This window comes from Salmo trutta, chromosome 3 (genome assembly GCF_901001165.1).
Source record: "Salmo trutta chromosome 3, fSalTru1.1, whole genome shotgun sequence".
In the NCBI taxonomy this organism is placed as follows: domain Eukaryota; kingdom Metazoa; phylum Chordata; class Actinopteri; order Salmoniformes; family Salmonidae; genus Salmo; species Salmo trutta.
In genome coordinates this window covers 14,366,481-14,380,578 of record NC_042959.1, presented here as the reverse complement: position 1 = coordinate 14,380,578, position 14,098 = coordinate 14,366,481, and the positions used below count along the sequence as shown (strand labels likewise).

The window sequence follows — 14,098 nt, the reverse complement described above, 5'->3', positions numbered from 1 at the left end:
GTGGGTTAGTTGTAGACTAGAGTAGGTAGATTATGATGTTGTTAGTTGTAGACTAGAGTAGAGAGCGTATGATGTGTTAGTTGTAGACTAGAATAGAGAGTGTATGATGTTGTTAGTGTAGACTAGAGTAGGTGGTGTATGATGTTGTTAGTTGTAGACTAGAGTAGGTAGTGTATGATGTTGTTAGTTGTAGACTAGAGTAGAGAGTGTATGATGTTGTAGACTAGAGTAGGTAGTGTATAATGTTGTTAGTTGTAGACTAGAGTAGGTAGTGTATGATGTTGTAGACTAGAGTAGAGAGTGTATGATGTTAGTTGTAGACTAGAGTAGAGAGTGTATGATGTTGTTAGTTGTAGACTAGAGTAGAGAGTGTATGATGTTGTTAGTTGTAGACTAGAATAGAGAGTGTATGATGTTGTTAGTTGTAGACTAGAGTAGGTGGTGTATGATGTTGTTAGTTGTAGACTAGAGTAGGTAGTGTATGTTGTTAGTTGTAGACTAGAGTAGGAGGTATGATGTTGTAGACTAGAGTAGGTAGTGTATAATGTTGTTAGTGTAGACTAGAGTAGGTAGTGTATGATGTTGTTAGTTGTAGACTAGAGTAGAGAGTGTATGATGTTGTTAGTTGTAGACTAGAGTAGAGTGTAATGTGTTAGTTGTAGACTAGAATAGAGAGGTATGATGTTTTAGTTGTAGACTGAGTAGGTGGTGTAGATGTTGTTAGTTGTAGACAAGAGTAGGTTAGTGTATGATGTTGTTAGTTGTAGACTAGAGTAGAGAGTGTATGATGTTGTAGACTAGAGTAGGTAGTGTATAATGTTGTTAGTTGTAGACTAGAGTAGGTAGTGTATGATTGTGTTAGTTGTGACTAGAGTAGAGAGTGTATGATGTTGTTAGTTGTAGACTAGAGTGGTAGTGTATGATGTTGTTGGTTGTAGACTAGAGTAGGTAGTGTATGATGTTGTTAGTTGTAGACTAGAGTAGAGAGTGTATGATGTTGTTAGTTGTAGACTAGAGTAGAGAGTGTATGATGTTGTTAGTTGTAGACTAGAGTAGAGAGTGTATGATGTTGTTAGTTGTAGACTAGAGTAGGTAGTGTATGATGTTGTTGGTTGTAGACTAGAGAGTGTATGATGTTGTTAGTTGTAGATTAGAGAGTGTATGATGTTGTTAGTTGTAGACTAGCGTAGAGAGTGTATGATGTTGTTAGTTGTAGACTAGAGTAGGTAGTGTATGATGTTGTTGGTTGTAGACTAGAGTAAGTAGTGTATGATGTTGTTAGTTGTAGACTAGAGTAGAGTAGAGTAGAGAGTGTATGATGTTGTTAGTTGTAGACTAGAGTAGAGAGTGTATGATGTTAGTTCTAGAGTAGAGAGTGTATGCTGTTGTTAGGTGTAGACTAGAGTAGGTAGTGTATGATGTTGTTAGTTGTAGACTAGAGTAGAGAGTGTATGATGTTGTTAGTTGTAGACTAGAATAGAGAGTGTATGATGTTGTTAGTTGTAGACTAGAGTAGGTAGTGTATGATGTTAGTTTTAGAGTAGAGAGTGTATGATGTTGTTAGTTGTACACTAGAGTAGGTAGTGTATGATGTTGTTAGTTGTAGACTAGAGTGGGTAGTGTATGATGTTGTTAGTTCTAGAGTGGGTAGTGTATGATGTTGTTAGTTGTAGACTAGAATAGAGAGTGTATGATGTTGTTAGTTGTAGACTAGAGTAGGTAGTGTATGATGTTAGTTTTAGAGTAGAGAGTGTATGCTGTTGTTAGTTGTAGACTAGAGTAGGTAGTGTATGATGTTGTTGGTTGTAGACTAGAGTAGAGAGTGTATGATGTTGTTGGTTGTAGACTAGAGTAGTTAGTGTATGATGTTGTTAGTTGTAGACTAGAGTAGAGAGTGTATGATGTTGTTAGTTGTAGACTAGAGTAGGTAGTGTATGATATTGTTGGTTGTAGACTAGAGTAGATACTGTATGTTGTTGTTAGTTGTAGACTAGAGTAGAGAGTGTATGATGTTGTTAGTTGTAGACTAGAGTAGGTAGTGTATGATGTTGTTAGTTGTAGACTAAAGTAGAGAGTGTATGATGTTGTTAGTTGTAGACTAGAGTAGGTAGTGTATGATGTTGTTGGTTGTAGACTAGAGAGTGTATGATGTTGTTAGTTGTAGACTAGAGAGTGTATGATGTTGTTAGTTGTAGACTAGAGTAGAGAGTGTATGATGTTGTTAGTTGGAGACTAGAGTAGGTAGTGTATGATGTTGTTAGTTGTAGACTAGAGTAGGTAGTGTATGATGTTGTTGGTTGTAGACTAGAGAGTGTATGATGTTGTTAGTTGTAGACTAGAGTAGAGAGGGTATGATGTTGTTAGTTGTAGACTAGAGTAGGTAGTGTATGATGTTGTTAGTTGTAGACTAGAGAGTGTATGATGTTGTTAGTTGTAGACTAGAGTAGAGTAGAGATTGTATGATGTTGTTAGTTGTAGACTAGAGTAGAGAGTGTATGATGTTGTTAGTTGTAGACTAGAGTAGGTAGTGTATGATGTTGTTAGTTGTAGACTAGAGTAGAGAGTGTATGATGTTGTTAGTTGTAGACTAGAGTAGAGAGGGTATGATGTTGTTAGTTGTAGACTAGAGTAGGTAGTGTATGATGTTGTTAGTTGTAGACTAGAGAGTGTATGATGTTGTTAGTTGTAGACTAGAGTAGAGAGTGTATGATGTTGTTAGTTGTAGACTAGAGTAAAGAGTGTATGATATTGTTAGTTGTAGACTAGAGTAGAGAGTGTATGATGTTATTTCTAGAGTAGAGAGTGTATGCTGTTGTTAGTTGTAGACTAGAGTAGAGAGTGTATGTTGTTGTTAGTTGTAGACTAGAGAGTGTATGATGTTGTTAGTTGTAGACTAGAGTAGAGAGTGTATGATGTTGTTAGTTGTAGACTAGAGTAGGTAGTGTATGATGTTGTTAGTTGTAGACTAGAGTAGAGAGTGTATGATGTTGTTAGTTGTAGACTAGAGTAGGTAGTGTATGATGTTGTTAGTTGTAGAGTAGAGAGTGTATGATGTTGTTAGTTGTAGACTAGAGAGTGTATGATGTTGTTAGTTGTAGACTAGAGTAGAGAGGGTATGATGTTGTTAGTTGTAGACTAGAGTAGGTAGTGTATGATGTTTGTTAGTTGTAGACTAGAGAGTGTATGATGTTGTTAGTTGTAGACTAGAGTAGAGAGTGTATGATGTTGTTAGTTGTAGACTAGAGTAGAGAGTGTATGATGTTGTTAGTTGTAGACTAGAGTAGGTAGTGTATGATGTTGTTAGTTGTAGACTAGAGTAGAGAGTGTATGATGTTGTTAGTTGTAGACTAGAGAGTGTATGATGTTGTTAGTTGTAGACTAGAGTAGAGAGGGTATGATGTTGTTAGTTGTAGACTAGAGTAGGTAGTGTATGATGTTGTTAGTTGTAGACTAGAGAGTGTATGATGTTGTTAGTTGTAGACTAGAGTAGAGAGTGTATGATGTTGTTAGTTGTAGACTAGAGTAAAGAGTGTATGATATTGTTAGTTGTAGACTAGAGTAGAGAGTGTATGATGTTAGTTCTAGAGTAGAGAGTGTATGCTGTTGTTAGTTGTAGACTAGAGTAGAGAGTGTATGTTGTTGTTAGTTGTAGACTAGAGAGTGTATGATGTTGTTAGTTGTAGACTAGAGTAGAGAGTGTATGATGTTGTTAGTTGTAGACTAGAGTAGGTAGTGTATGATGTTGTTAGTTGTAGACTAGAGTAGAGAGTGTATGATGTTGTTAGTTGTAGACTAGAGTAGTCAGTGTATTATGTTGTTCGTTGTAGACTAGAATAGAGAGTGTATGATGTTGTTAGTTGTAGACTAGAGTAGGTAGTGTATGATGTTGTTAGTTGTAGACTAGAGTAGAGAGTGTATGATGTTGTTAGTTGTAGACTAGAGTAGAGAGTGTATGATGTTGTTAGTTGTAGACTAGAGTAGGTGGTGTATGATGTTGTTAGTTGTAGACTAGAGTAGGTAGTGTATGATGTTGTTAGTTGTAGACTAGAGTAGAGAGTGTATGATGTTGTAGACTAGAGTAGGTAGTGTATGATGTTGTTAGTTGTAGACTAGAGTAGGTAGTGTATGATGTTGTTAGTTGTAGACTAGAGTAGAGAGTGTATGATGTTGTTAGTTGTAGACTAGAGTAGGTAGTGTATGATGTTGTTAGTTGTAGACTAGAGTAGAGAGTGTATGATGTTGTTAGTTGTAGACTAGAATAGAGAGTGTATGATGTTGTTAGTTGTAGACTAGAGTAGGTGGTGTATGATGTTGTTAGTTGTAGACTAGAGTAGGTAGTGTATGATGTTGTTAGTTGTAGACTAGAGTAGAGAGTGTATGATGTTGTAGACTAGAGTAGGTAGTGTATAATGTTGTTAGTTGTAGACTAGAGTAGAGAGTGTATGATGTTGTTAGTTGTAGACTAGAGTGGGTAGTGTATGATGTTGTTGGTTGTAGACTAGAGTAGGTAGTGTATGATGTTGTTAGTTGTAGACTAGAGTAGAGAGTGTATGATGTTGTTAGTTGTAGACTAGAGTAGGTAGTGTATGATGTTGTTAGTTGTAGACTAAAGTAGAGAGTGTATGATGTTGTTAGTTGTAGACTAGAGTAGGTAGTGTATGATGTTGTTGGTTGTAGACTAGAGAGTGTATGATGTTGTTAGTTGTAGATTAGAGAGTGTATGATGTTGTTAGTTGTAGACTAGCGTAGAGAGTGTATGATGTTGTTAGTTGTAGACTAGAGTAGGTAGTGTATGATGTTGTTAGTTGTAGACTAGAGAGTGTATGATGTTGTTAGTTGTAGACTAGAGTAGAGAGTGTATGATGTTGTTAGTTGTAGACTAGAGTAAAGAGTGTATGATATTGTTAGTTGTAGACTAGAGTAGAGAGTGTATGATGTTATTTCTAGAGTAGAGAGTGTATGCTGTTGTTAGTTGTAGACTAGAGTAGAGAGTGTATGTTGTTGTTAGTTGTAGACTAGAGAGTGTATGATGTTGTTAGTTGTAGACTAGAGTAGAGAGTGTATGATGTTGTTAGTTGTAGACTAGAGTAGGTAGTGTATGGTGTTGTTAGTTGTAGACTAGAGTAGAGAGTGTATGATGTTGTTAGTTGTAGACTAGAGTAGTCAGTGTATTATGTTGTTCGTTGTAGACTAGAATAGAGAGTGTATGATGTTGTTAGTTGTAGACTAGAGTAGGTAGTGTATGATGTTGTTAGTTGTAGACTAGAGTAGAGAGTGTATGATGTTGTTAGTTGTAGACTAGAATAGAGAGTGTATGATGTTGTTAGTTGTAGACTAGAGTAGGTGGTGTATGATGTTGTTAGTTGTAGACTAGAGTAGGTAGTGTATGATGTTGTTAGTTGTAGACTAGAGTAGAGAGTGTATGATGTTGTAGACTAGAGTAGGTAGTGTATAATGTTGTTAGTTGTAGACTAGAGTAGGTAGTGTATGATGTTGTTAGTTGTAGACTAGAGTAGAGAGTGTATGATGTTGTTAGTTGTAGACTAGAGTAGGTAGTGTATGATGTTGTTAGTTGTAGACTAGAGTAGAGAGTGTATGATGTTGTTAGTTGTAGACTAGAGTAGAGAGTGTATGATGTTGTTAGTTGTAGACTAGAGTAGGTGGTGTATGATGTTGTTAGTTGTAGACTAGAGTAGGTAGTGTATGATGTTGTTAGTTGTAGACTAGAGTAGAGAGTGTATGATGTTGTAGACTAGAGTAGGTAGTGTATAATGTTGTTAGTTGTAGACTAGAGTAGAGAGTGTATGATGTTGTTAGTTGTAGACTAGAGTGGGTAGTGTATGATGTTGTTGGTTGTAGACTAGAGTAGGTAGTGTATGATGTTGTTAGTTGTAGACTAGAGTAGAGAGTGTATGATGTTGTTAGTTGTAGACTAGAGTAGGTAGTGTATGATGTTGTTAGTTGTAGACTAGAGTAGAGAGTGTATGATGTTGTTAGTTGTAGACTAGAGTAGGTAGTGTATGATGTTGTTGGTTGTAGACTAGAGAGTGTATGATGTTGTTAGTTGTAGATTAGAGAGTGTATGATGTTGTTAGTTGTAGACTAGCGTAGAGAGTGTATGATGTTGTTAGTTGTAGACTAGAGTAGGTAGTGTATGATGTTGTTGGTTGTAGACTAGAGAGTGTATGATGTTGTTAGTTGTAGACTAGAGTAGAGAGTGTATGATGTTGTTAGTTGTAGACTAGAGTAGGTAGTGTATGATGTTGTTAGTTGTAGACTAGAGTAAGTAGTGTATGATGTTGTTAGTTGTAGACTAGAGTAGAGTAGAGTAGAGAGTGTATGATGTTAGTTCTAGAGTAGAGAGTGTATGCTGTTGTTAGGTGTAGACTAGAGTAGGTAGTGTATGATGTTGTTAGTTGTAGACTAGAGTAGAGAGTGTATGATGTTGTTAGTTGTAGACTAGAATAGAGAGTGTATGATGTTGTTAGTTGTAGACTAGAGTAGGTAGTGTATGATGTTAGTTTTAGAGTAGAGAGTGTATGATGTTGTTAGTTGTAGACTAGAGTAGGTAGTGTATGATGTTGTTAGTTGTAGACTAGAGTGGGTAGTGTATGATGTTGTTAGTTCTAGAGTGGGTAGTGTATGATGTTGTTAGTTGTAGACTAGAGTGGGTAGTGTATGATGTTGTTGGTTGTAGACTAGAGTAGGTAGTGTATGATGTTGTTAGTTGTAGACTAGAGTAGAGAGTGTATGCTGTTGTTAGTTGTAGACTAGAGTAGGTAGTGTATGATGTTGTTGGTTGTAGACTAGAGTAGAGAGTGTATGATGTTGTTGGTTGTAGACTAGAGTAGGTAGTGTATGATGTTGTTAGTTGTAGACTAGAGTAGAGAGTGTATGATGTTGTTAGTTGTAGACTAGAGTAGGTAGTGTATGATATTGTTGGTTGTAGACTAGAGTAGATACTGTATGTTGTTGTTAGTTGTAGACTAGAGTAGAGAGTGTATGATGTTGTTAGTTGTAGACTAGAGTAGGTAGTGTATGATGTTGTTAGTTGTAGACTAAAGTAGAGAGTGTATGATGTTGTTAGTTGTAGACTAGAGTAGTTAGTGTATGATGTTGTTGGTTGTAGACTAGAGAGTGTATGATGTTGTTAGTTGTAGACTAGAGAGTGTATGATGTTGTTAGTTGTAGACTAGAGTAGAGAGTGTATGATGTTGTTAGTTGGAGACTAGAGTAGGTAGTGTATGATGTTGTTAGTTGTAGACTAGAGTAGGTAGTGTATGATGTTGTTGGTTGTAGACTAGAGTAGAGTGTTTATGACGTTGTTAGTTGTAGACTAGAGTAGGTAGTGTATGATGTTGTTTGTTGTAGACTAGAGTAGAGAGGGTATGATGTTGTTAGTTGTAGACTAGAGTAGGTAGTGTATGATGTTGTTGGTAGTAGACTAGAGTAGATAGTGTATGTTGTTGTTAGTTCTAGAGTAGAGTGTGTATGATGTTGTTGGTTGTAGACTAGAGTAGAGAGTGTATGATGTTGTTGGTTGTAGACTAGAGTAGATAGTGTATGTTGTTGTTAGTTGTAGACTAGAGTAGAGATTGTATGATGTTGTTAGTTGTAGACTAGAGTAGGTAGTGTATGATGTTGTTGGTTGTAGACTAGAGAGTGTATGATGTTAGTTGTAGACTAGAGAGTGTATGATGTTGTTAGTTGTAGACTAGAGTAGAGAGTGTTTGATGTTGTTAGTTGTAGACTAGAGTAGGTAGTGTATGATGTTGTTAGTTCTAGAGTAGAGAGTGTATGATGTTGTTAGTTGTAGACTAGAGAGTGTATGATGTTGTTAGTTGTAGACTAGAGTAGAGAGGGTATGATGTTGTTAGTTGTAGACTAGAGTAGGTAGTGTATGATGTTGTTAGTTGTAGACTAGAGAGTGTATGATGTTGTTAGTTGTAGACTAGAGTAGAGATTGTATGATGTTGTTAGTTGTAGACTAGAGTAGAGAGTGTATGATGTTGTTAGTTGTAGACTAGAGTAGGTAGTGTATGATGTTGTTAGTTGTAGACTAGAGTAGAGAGTGTATGATGTTGTTAGTTGTAGACTAGAGAGTGTATGATGTTGTTAGTTGTAGACTAGAGTAGAGAGGGTATGATGTTGTTAGTTGTAGACTAGAGTAGGTAGTGTATGATGTTGTTAGTTGTAGACTAGAGAGTGTATGATGTTGTTAGTTGTAGACTAGAGTAGAGAGTGTATGATGTTGTTAGTTGTAGACTAGAGTAAAGAGTGTATGATATTGTTAGTTGTAGACTAGAGTAGAGAGTGTATGATGTTATTTCTAGAGTAGAGAGTGTATGCTGTTGTTTGTTGTAGACTAGAGTAGAGAGTGTATGTTGTTGTTAGTTGTAGACTAGAGAGTGTATGATGTTGTTAGTTGTAGACTAGAGTAGAGAGTGTATGATGTTGTTAGTTGTAGACTAGAGTAGGTAGTGTATGATGTTGTTAGTTGTAGACTAGAGTAGAGAGTGTATGATGTTGTTAGTTGTAGACTAGAGTAGGTAGTGTATGATGTTGTTAGTTCTAGAGTAGAGAGTGTATGATGTTGTTAGTTGTAGACTAGAGAGTGTATGATGTTGTTAGTTGTAGACTAGAGTAGAGAGGGTATGATGTTGTTAGTTGTAGACTAGAGTAGGTAGTGTATGATGTTGTTAGTTGTAGACTAGAGAGTGTATGATGTTGTTAGTTGTAGACTAGAGTAGAGAGTGTATGATGTTGTTAGTTGTAGACTAGAGTAGAGAGTGTATGATGTTGTTAGTTGTAGACTAGAGTAGGTAGTGTATGATGTTGTTAGTTGTAGACTAGAGTAGAGAGTGTATGATGTTGTTAGTTGTAGACTAGAGAGTGTATGATGTTGTTAGTTGTAGACTAGAGTAGAGAGGGTATGATGTTGTTAGTTGTAGACTAGAGTAGGTAGTGTATGATGTTGTTAGTTGTAGACTAGAGAGTGTATGATGTTGTTAGTTGTAGACTAGAGTAGAGAGTGTATGATGTTGTTAGTTGTAGACTAGAGTAGAGAGTGTATGATGTTGTTAGTTGTAGACTAGAGTAGGTAGTGTATGATGTTGTTAGTTGTAGACTAGAGTAGAGAGTGTATGATGTTGTTAGTTGTAGACTAGAGAGTGTATGATGTTGTTAGTTGTAGACTAGAGTAGAGAGGGTATGATGTTGTTAGTTGTAGACTAGAGTAGGTAGTGTATGATGTTGTTAGTTGTAGACTAGAGAGTGTATGATGTTGTTAGTTGTAGACTAGAGTAGAGAGTGTATGATGTTGTTAGTTGTAGACTAGAGTAAAGAGTGTATGATATTGTTAGTTGTAGACTAGAGTAGAGAGTGTATGATGTTATTTCTAGAGTAGAGAGTGTATGCTGTTGTTAGTTGTAGACTAGAGTAGAGAGTGTATGTTGTTGTTAGTTGTAGACTAGAGAGTGTATGATGTTGTTAGTTGTAGACTAGAGTAGAGAGTGTATGATGTTGTTAGTTGTAGACTAGAGTAGGTAGTGTATGATGTTGTTAGTTGTAGACTAGAGTAGAGAGTGTATGATGTTGTTAGTTGTAGACTAGAGTAGGTAGTGTATGATGTTGTTAGTTCTAGAGTAGAGAGTGTATGATGTTGTTAGTTGTAGACTAGAGAGTGTATGATGTTGTTAGTTGTAGACTAGAGTAGAGAGGGTATGATGTTGTTAGTTGTAGACTAGAGTAGGTAGTGTATGATGTTGTTAGTTGTAGACTAGAGAGTGTATGATGTTGTTAGTTGTAGACTAGAGTAGAGAGTGTATGATGTTGTTAGTTGTAGACTAGAGTAGAGAGTGTATGATGTTGTTAGTTGTAGACTAGAGTAGGTAGTGTATGATGTTGTTAGTTGTAGACTAGAGTAGAGAGTGTATGATGTTGTTAGTTGTAGACTAGAGAGTGTATGATGTTGTTAGTTGTAGACTAGAGTAGAGAGTGTATGATGTTGTTAGTTGTAGACTAGAGTAGGTAGTGTATGATGTTGTTAGTTGTAGACTAGAGAGTGTATGATGTTGTTAGTTGTAGACTAGAGTAGAGAGTGTATGATGTTGTTAGTTGTAGACTAGAGTAAAGAGTGTATGATATTGTTAGTTGTAGACTAGAGTAGAGAGTGTATGATGTTATTTCTAGAGTAGAGAGTGTATGCTGTTGTTAGTTGTAGACTAGAGTAGAGAGTGTATGTTGTTGTTAGTTGTAGACTAGAGAGTGTATGATGTTGTTAGTTGTAGACTAGAGTAGAGAGTGAATGATGTTGTTAGTTGTAGACTAGAGTAGGTAGTGTATGATGTTGTTAGTTGTAGACTAGAGTAGAGAGTGTATGATGTTGTTAGTTGTAGACTAGAGTAGTCAGTGTATTATGTTGTTCGTTGTAGACTAGAATAGAGAGTGTATGATGTTGTTAGTTGTAGACTAGAGTAGGTAGTGTATGATGTTGTTAGTTGTAGACTAGAGTAGAGAGTGTATGATGTTGTTAGTTGTAGACTAGAGTAGAGAGTGTATGATGTTGTTAGTTGTAGACTAGAGTAGGTGGTGTATGATGTTGTTAGTTGTAGACTAGAGTAGGTAGTGTATGATGTTGTTAGTTGTAGACTAGAGTAGAGAGTGTATGATGTTGTAGACTAGAGTAGGTAGTGTATAATGTTGTTAGTTGTAGACTAGAGTAGGTAGTGTATGATGTTGTTAGTTGTAGACTAGAGTAGAGAGTGTATGATGTTGTTAGTTGTAGACTAGAGTAGGTAGTGTATGATGTTGTTAGTTGTAGACTAGAGTAGAGAGTGTATGATGTTGTTAGTTGTAGACTAGAGTAGAGAGTGTATGATGTTGTTAGTTGTAGACTAGAGTAGGTAGTGTATGATGTTGTTAGTTGTAGACTAGAGTAGGTAGTGTATGATGTTGTTAGTTGTAGACTAGAGTAGAGAGTGTATGATGTTGTAGACTAGAGTAGGTAGTGTATAATGTTGTTAGTTGTAGACTAGAGTAGGTAGTGTATGATGTTGTTAGTTGTAGACTAGAGTAGAGAGTGTATGATGTTGTTAGTTGTAGACTAGAGTAGAGAGTGTATGATGTTGTTAGTTGTAGACTAGAATAGAGAGTGTATGATGTTGTTAGTTGTAGACTAGAGTAGGTGGTGTATGATGTTGTTAGTTGTAGACTAGAGTAGGTAGTGTATGATGTTGTTAGTTGTAGACTAGAGTAGAGAGTGTATGATGTTGTAGACTAGAGTAGGTAGTGTATAATGTTGTTAGTTGTAGACTAGAGTAGGTAGTGTATGATGTTGTTAGTTGTAGACTAGAGTAGAGAGTGTATGATGTTGTTAGTTGTAGACTAGAGTGGGTAGTGTATGATGTTGTTGGTTGTAGACTAGAGTAGGTAGTGTATGATGTTGTTAGTTGTAGACTAGAGTAGAGAGTGTATGATGTTGTTAGTTGTAGACTAGAGTAGGTAGTGTATGATGTTGTTAGTTGTAGACTAAAGTAGAGAGTGTATGATGTTGTTAGTTGTAGACTAGAGTAGGTAGTGTATGATGTTGTTGGTTGTAGACTAGAGAGTGTATGATGTTGTTAGTTGTAGATTAGAGAGTGTATGATGTTGTTAGTTGTAGACTAGCGTAGAGAGTGTATGATGTTGTTAGTTGTAGACTAGAGTAGGTAGTGTATGATGTTGTTGGTTGTAGACTAGAGAGTGTATGATGTTGTTAGTTGTAGACTAGAGTAGAGAGTGTATGATGTTGTTAGTTGTAGACTAGAGTAGGTAGTGTATGATGTTGTTAGTTGTAGACTAGAGTAAGTAGTGTATGATGTTGTTAGTTGTAGACTAGAGTAGAGTAGAGTAGAGAGTGTATGATGTTGTTAGTTGTAGACTAGAGTAGAGAGTGTATGATGTTAGTTCTAGAGTAGAGAGTGTATGCTGTTGTTAGGTGTAGACTAGAGTAGGTAGTGTATGATGTTGTTAGTTGTAGACTAGAGTAGAGAGTGTATGATGTTGTTAGTTGTAGACTAGAGTAGGTAGTGTATGATGTTGTTAGTTGTAGACTAGAGTAGAGAGTGTATGATGTTGTTAGTTGTAGACTAGAATAGAGAGTGTATGATGTTGTTAGTTGTAGACTAGAGTAGAGAGTGTATGATGTTGTTAGTTGTAGACTAGAATAGAGAGTGTATGATGTTGTTAGTTGTAGACTAGAGTAGGTAGTGTATGATGTTAGTTTTAGAGTAGAGAGTGTATGATGTTGTTAGTTGTAGACTAGAGTAGGTAGTGTATGATGTTGTTAGTTGTAGACTAGAGTGGGTAGTGTATGATGTTGTTAGTTCTAGAGTGGGTAGTGTATGATGTTGTTAGTTGTAGACTAGAGTGGGTAGTGTATGATGTTGTTGGTTGTAGACTAGAGTAGGTAGTGTATGATGTTGTTAGTTGTAGACTAGAGTAGAGAGTGTATGATGTTGTTAGTTGTGGACTAGAGTAGAGTGTATGATGTTGTTAGTTGTAGACTAGAGTAGAGAGTGTATGATGTTGTTAGTTGTAGACTAGAGTAGGTAGTGTATGATGTTGTTAGTTGTAGACTAGAGTAGAGAGGTATGATGTTGTTAGTTGTAGACTAGAGTAGGTAGTGTATGATGTTGTTAGTTGTAGACTAGAGTATCTCGTGTGTGACGTTTTCTGCTTCTGTCCCTGCAGGATGGACGGTTGTACCGGCAGCCCCGACGTCCGCGCCAACCCTACCTGACAGAGAGCACGGGCAGCCTTCCATCCAGCCCCTATCATCTCCCTGATGACGAGGCCTACGAGACCACGCAGGAGTACGCCTCCTCCCGTGAACCAATCAGGAGCCGCCGGCGCCCACGTCGGAACCGCCTCAATGGACATGTCTCCCAGCGTGCAATGGGCCTACGGGACAACAGCTCTCAGAGCTTCAGCCAATCAGAGGAGGAGGAGGAGGAGGAGGAAGAGGAGGGGCAAGGAGAGAGCACTCCTTTCCTCAGTATGCAGAACATGAACATGGAGCCGTGCGAACGTGGGTACCGATCATCTACCGCCCCTGCCCCGACCGCCGACATACGGACTCACCGGGCGCAGGGGCGGCCAAGCACCCGCAGCAACGGACACAGTAAAAGCTCCCAGTCGCGCTCCTCCAAAAATGACAACGCACCCCTTTAAGACCCGCCCGCCTTGACCACTGACCTCTAACCCTTGACCCCGACCCCCCTGACCCACCTAAAGACAACAGTGGAGTAGAGACCTGCACCTAGGAGAAATATTTTTATTTTGTATAACAGACAGATATTCTAAATAAATGAAATATTTATTTTCATTTCAGCAAAAATTGTCTACTAGCTAACAGCAAAGACTTTTTTTATAGGGAAAAATATTTATATGTAAAGTTTTTGATTTACAGCGTTATGAGAGAAAAAAATGATTACGTGCCAATTTTTTCACGAGTTAGATAATAGAATAATATTGTGGTGCCTTTTGCTGTGTGCTGAAGCCAGAGGTCCAGTTGAGTTTTTGTAGCCTTTCTAATACAGACTCCTCATTTTATAGACCTCTTTACTTTGACTTCCTCTGATTTAGGATCTCCCTGTTTGAACTGTGATATGATTCTGGCATCATGCAATATGAATCACCCCTGTGTAACGGTGTATGTTTACATGAGTATGATCCACACGCAGATGTTTTTTCACGGGGGACATTTATCACAGACGCAACTGGATGTGGTGTCCTGTCCTGGTACAGGAAGTGAAGCGCTAGTTTTTCATGAGTTGCTCCAACAAACTCATATCAGTCATTCATGTCATCATCCGTCCGCCTGTCATCGTATGTGTATTGTTTCAGAGGAATGCAGGTGATCCAAGGTACCTGCACAGGTGTTCAGGGTTTCTACATGGGAATGAGTGTAGGTGACGGTTGTGGTGTGTGTGTGCGTGTGCGTATGCATGCGTGTGTGTACGCACTCCATGATGAGTTGTAGTCTGGTCACAGCAAGGGAGACATGAGTGTCCATTCAGCTATGAGGGTGTAGTCACTGTTAAACTGACATACTCAA

At 37.5% G+C, this 14,098-nt stretch overlaps 1 protein-coding gene across 1 annotated transcript in view; it reads left to right on the top strand.

Annotated features, from left to right (window-relative positions):
• Positions 1-13,212, top strand: part of nrg2b (neuregulin 2b) — a gene marked incomplete in the record, with an annotated part of 65,411 nt that extends 52,199 nt beyond the window's left edge. Inside the window, 1 exon segment of the mRNA XM_029716273.1 lies at positions 12,733-13,212. Within this exon segment, the coding sequence (XP_029572133.1) occupies positions 12,733-13,212 (480 nt within the window).
• Between the last annotated feature and the right edge of the window lie 886 nt (positions 13,213-14,098).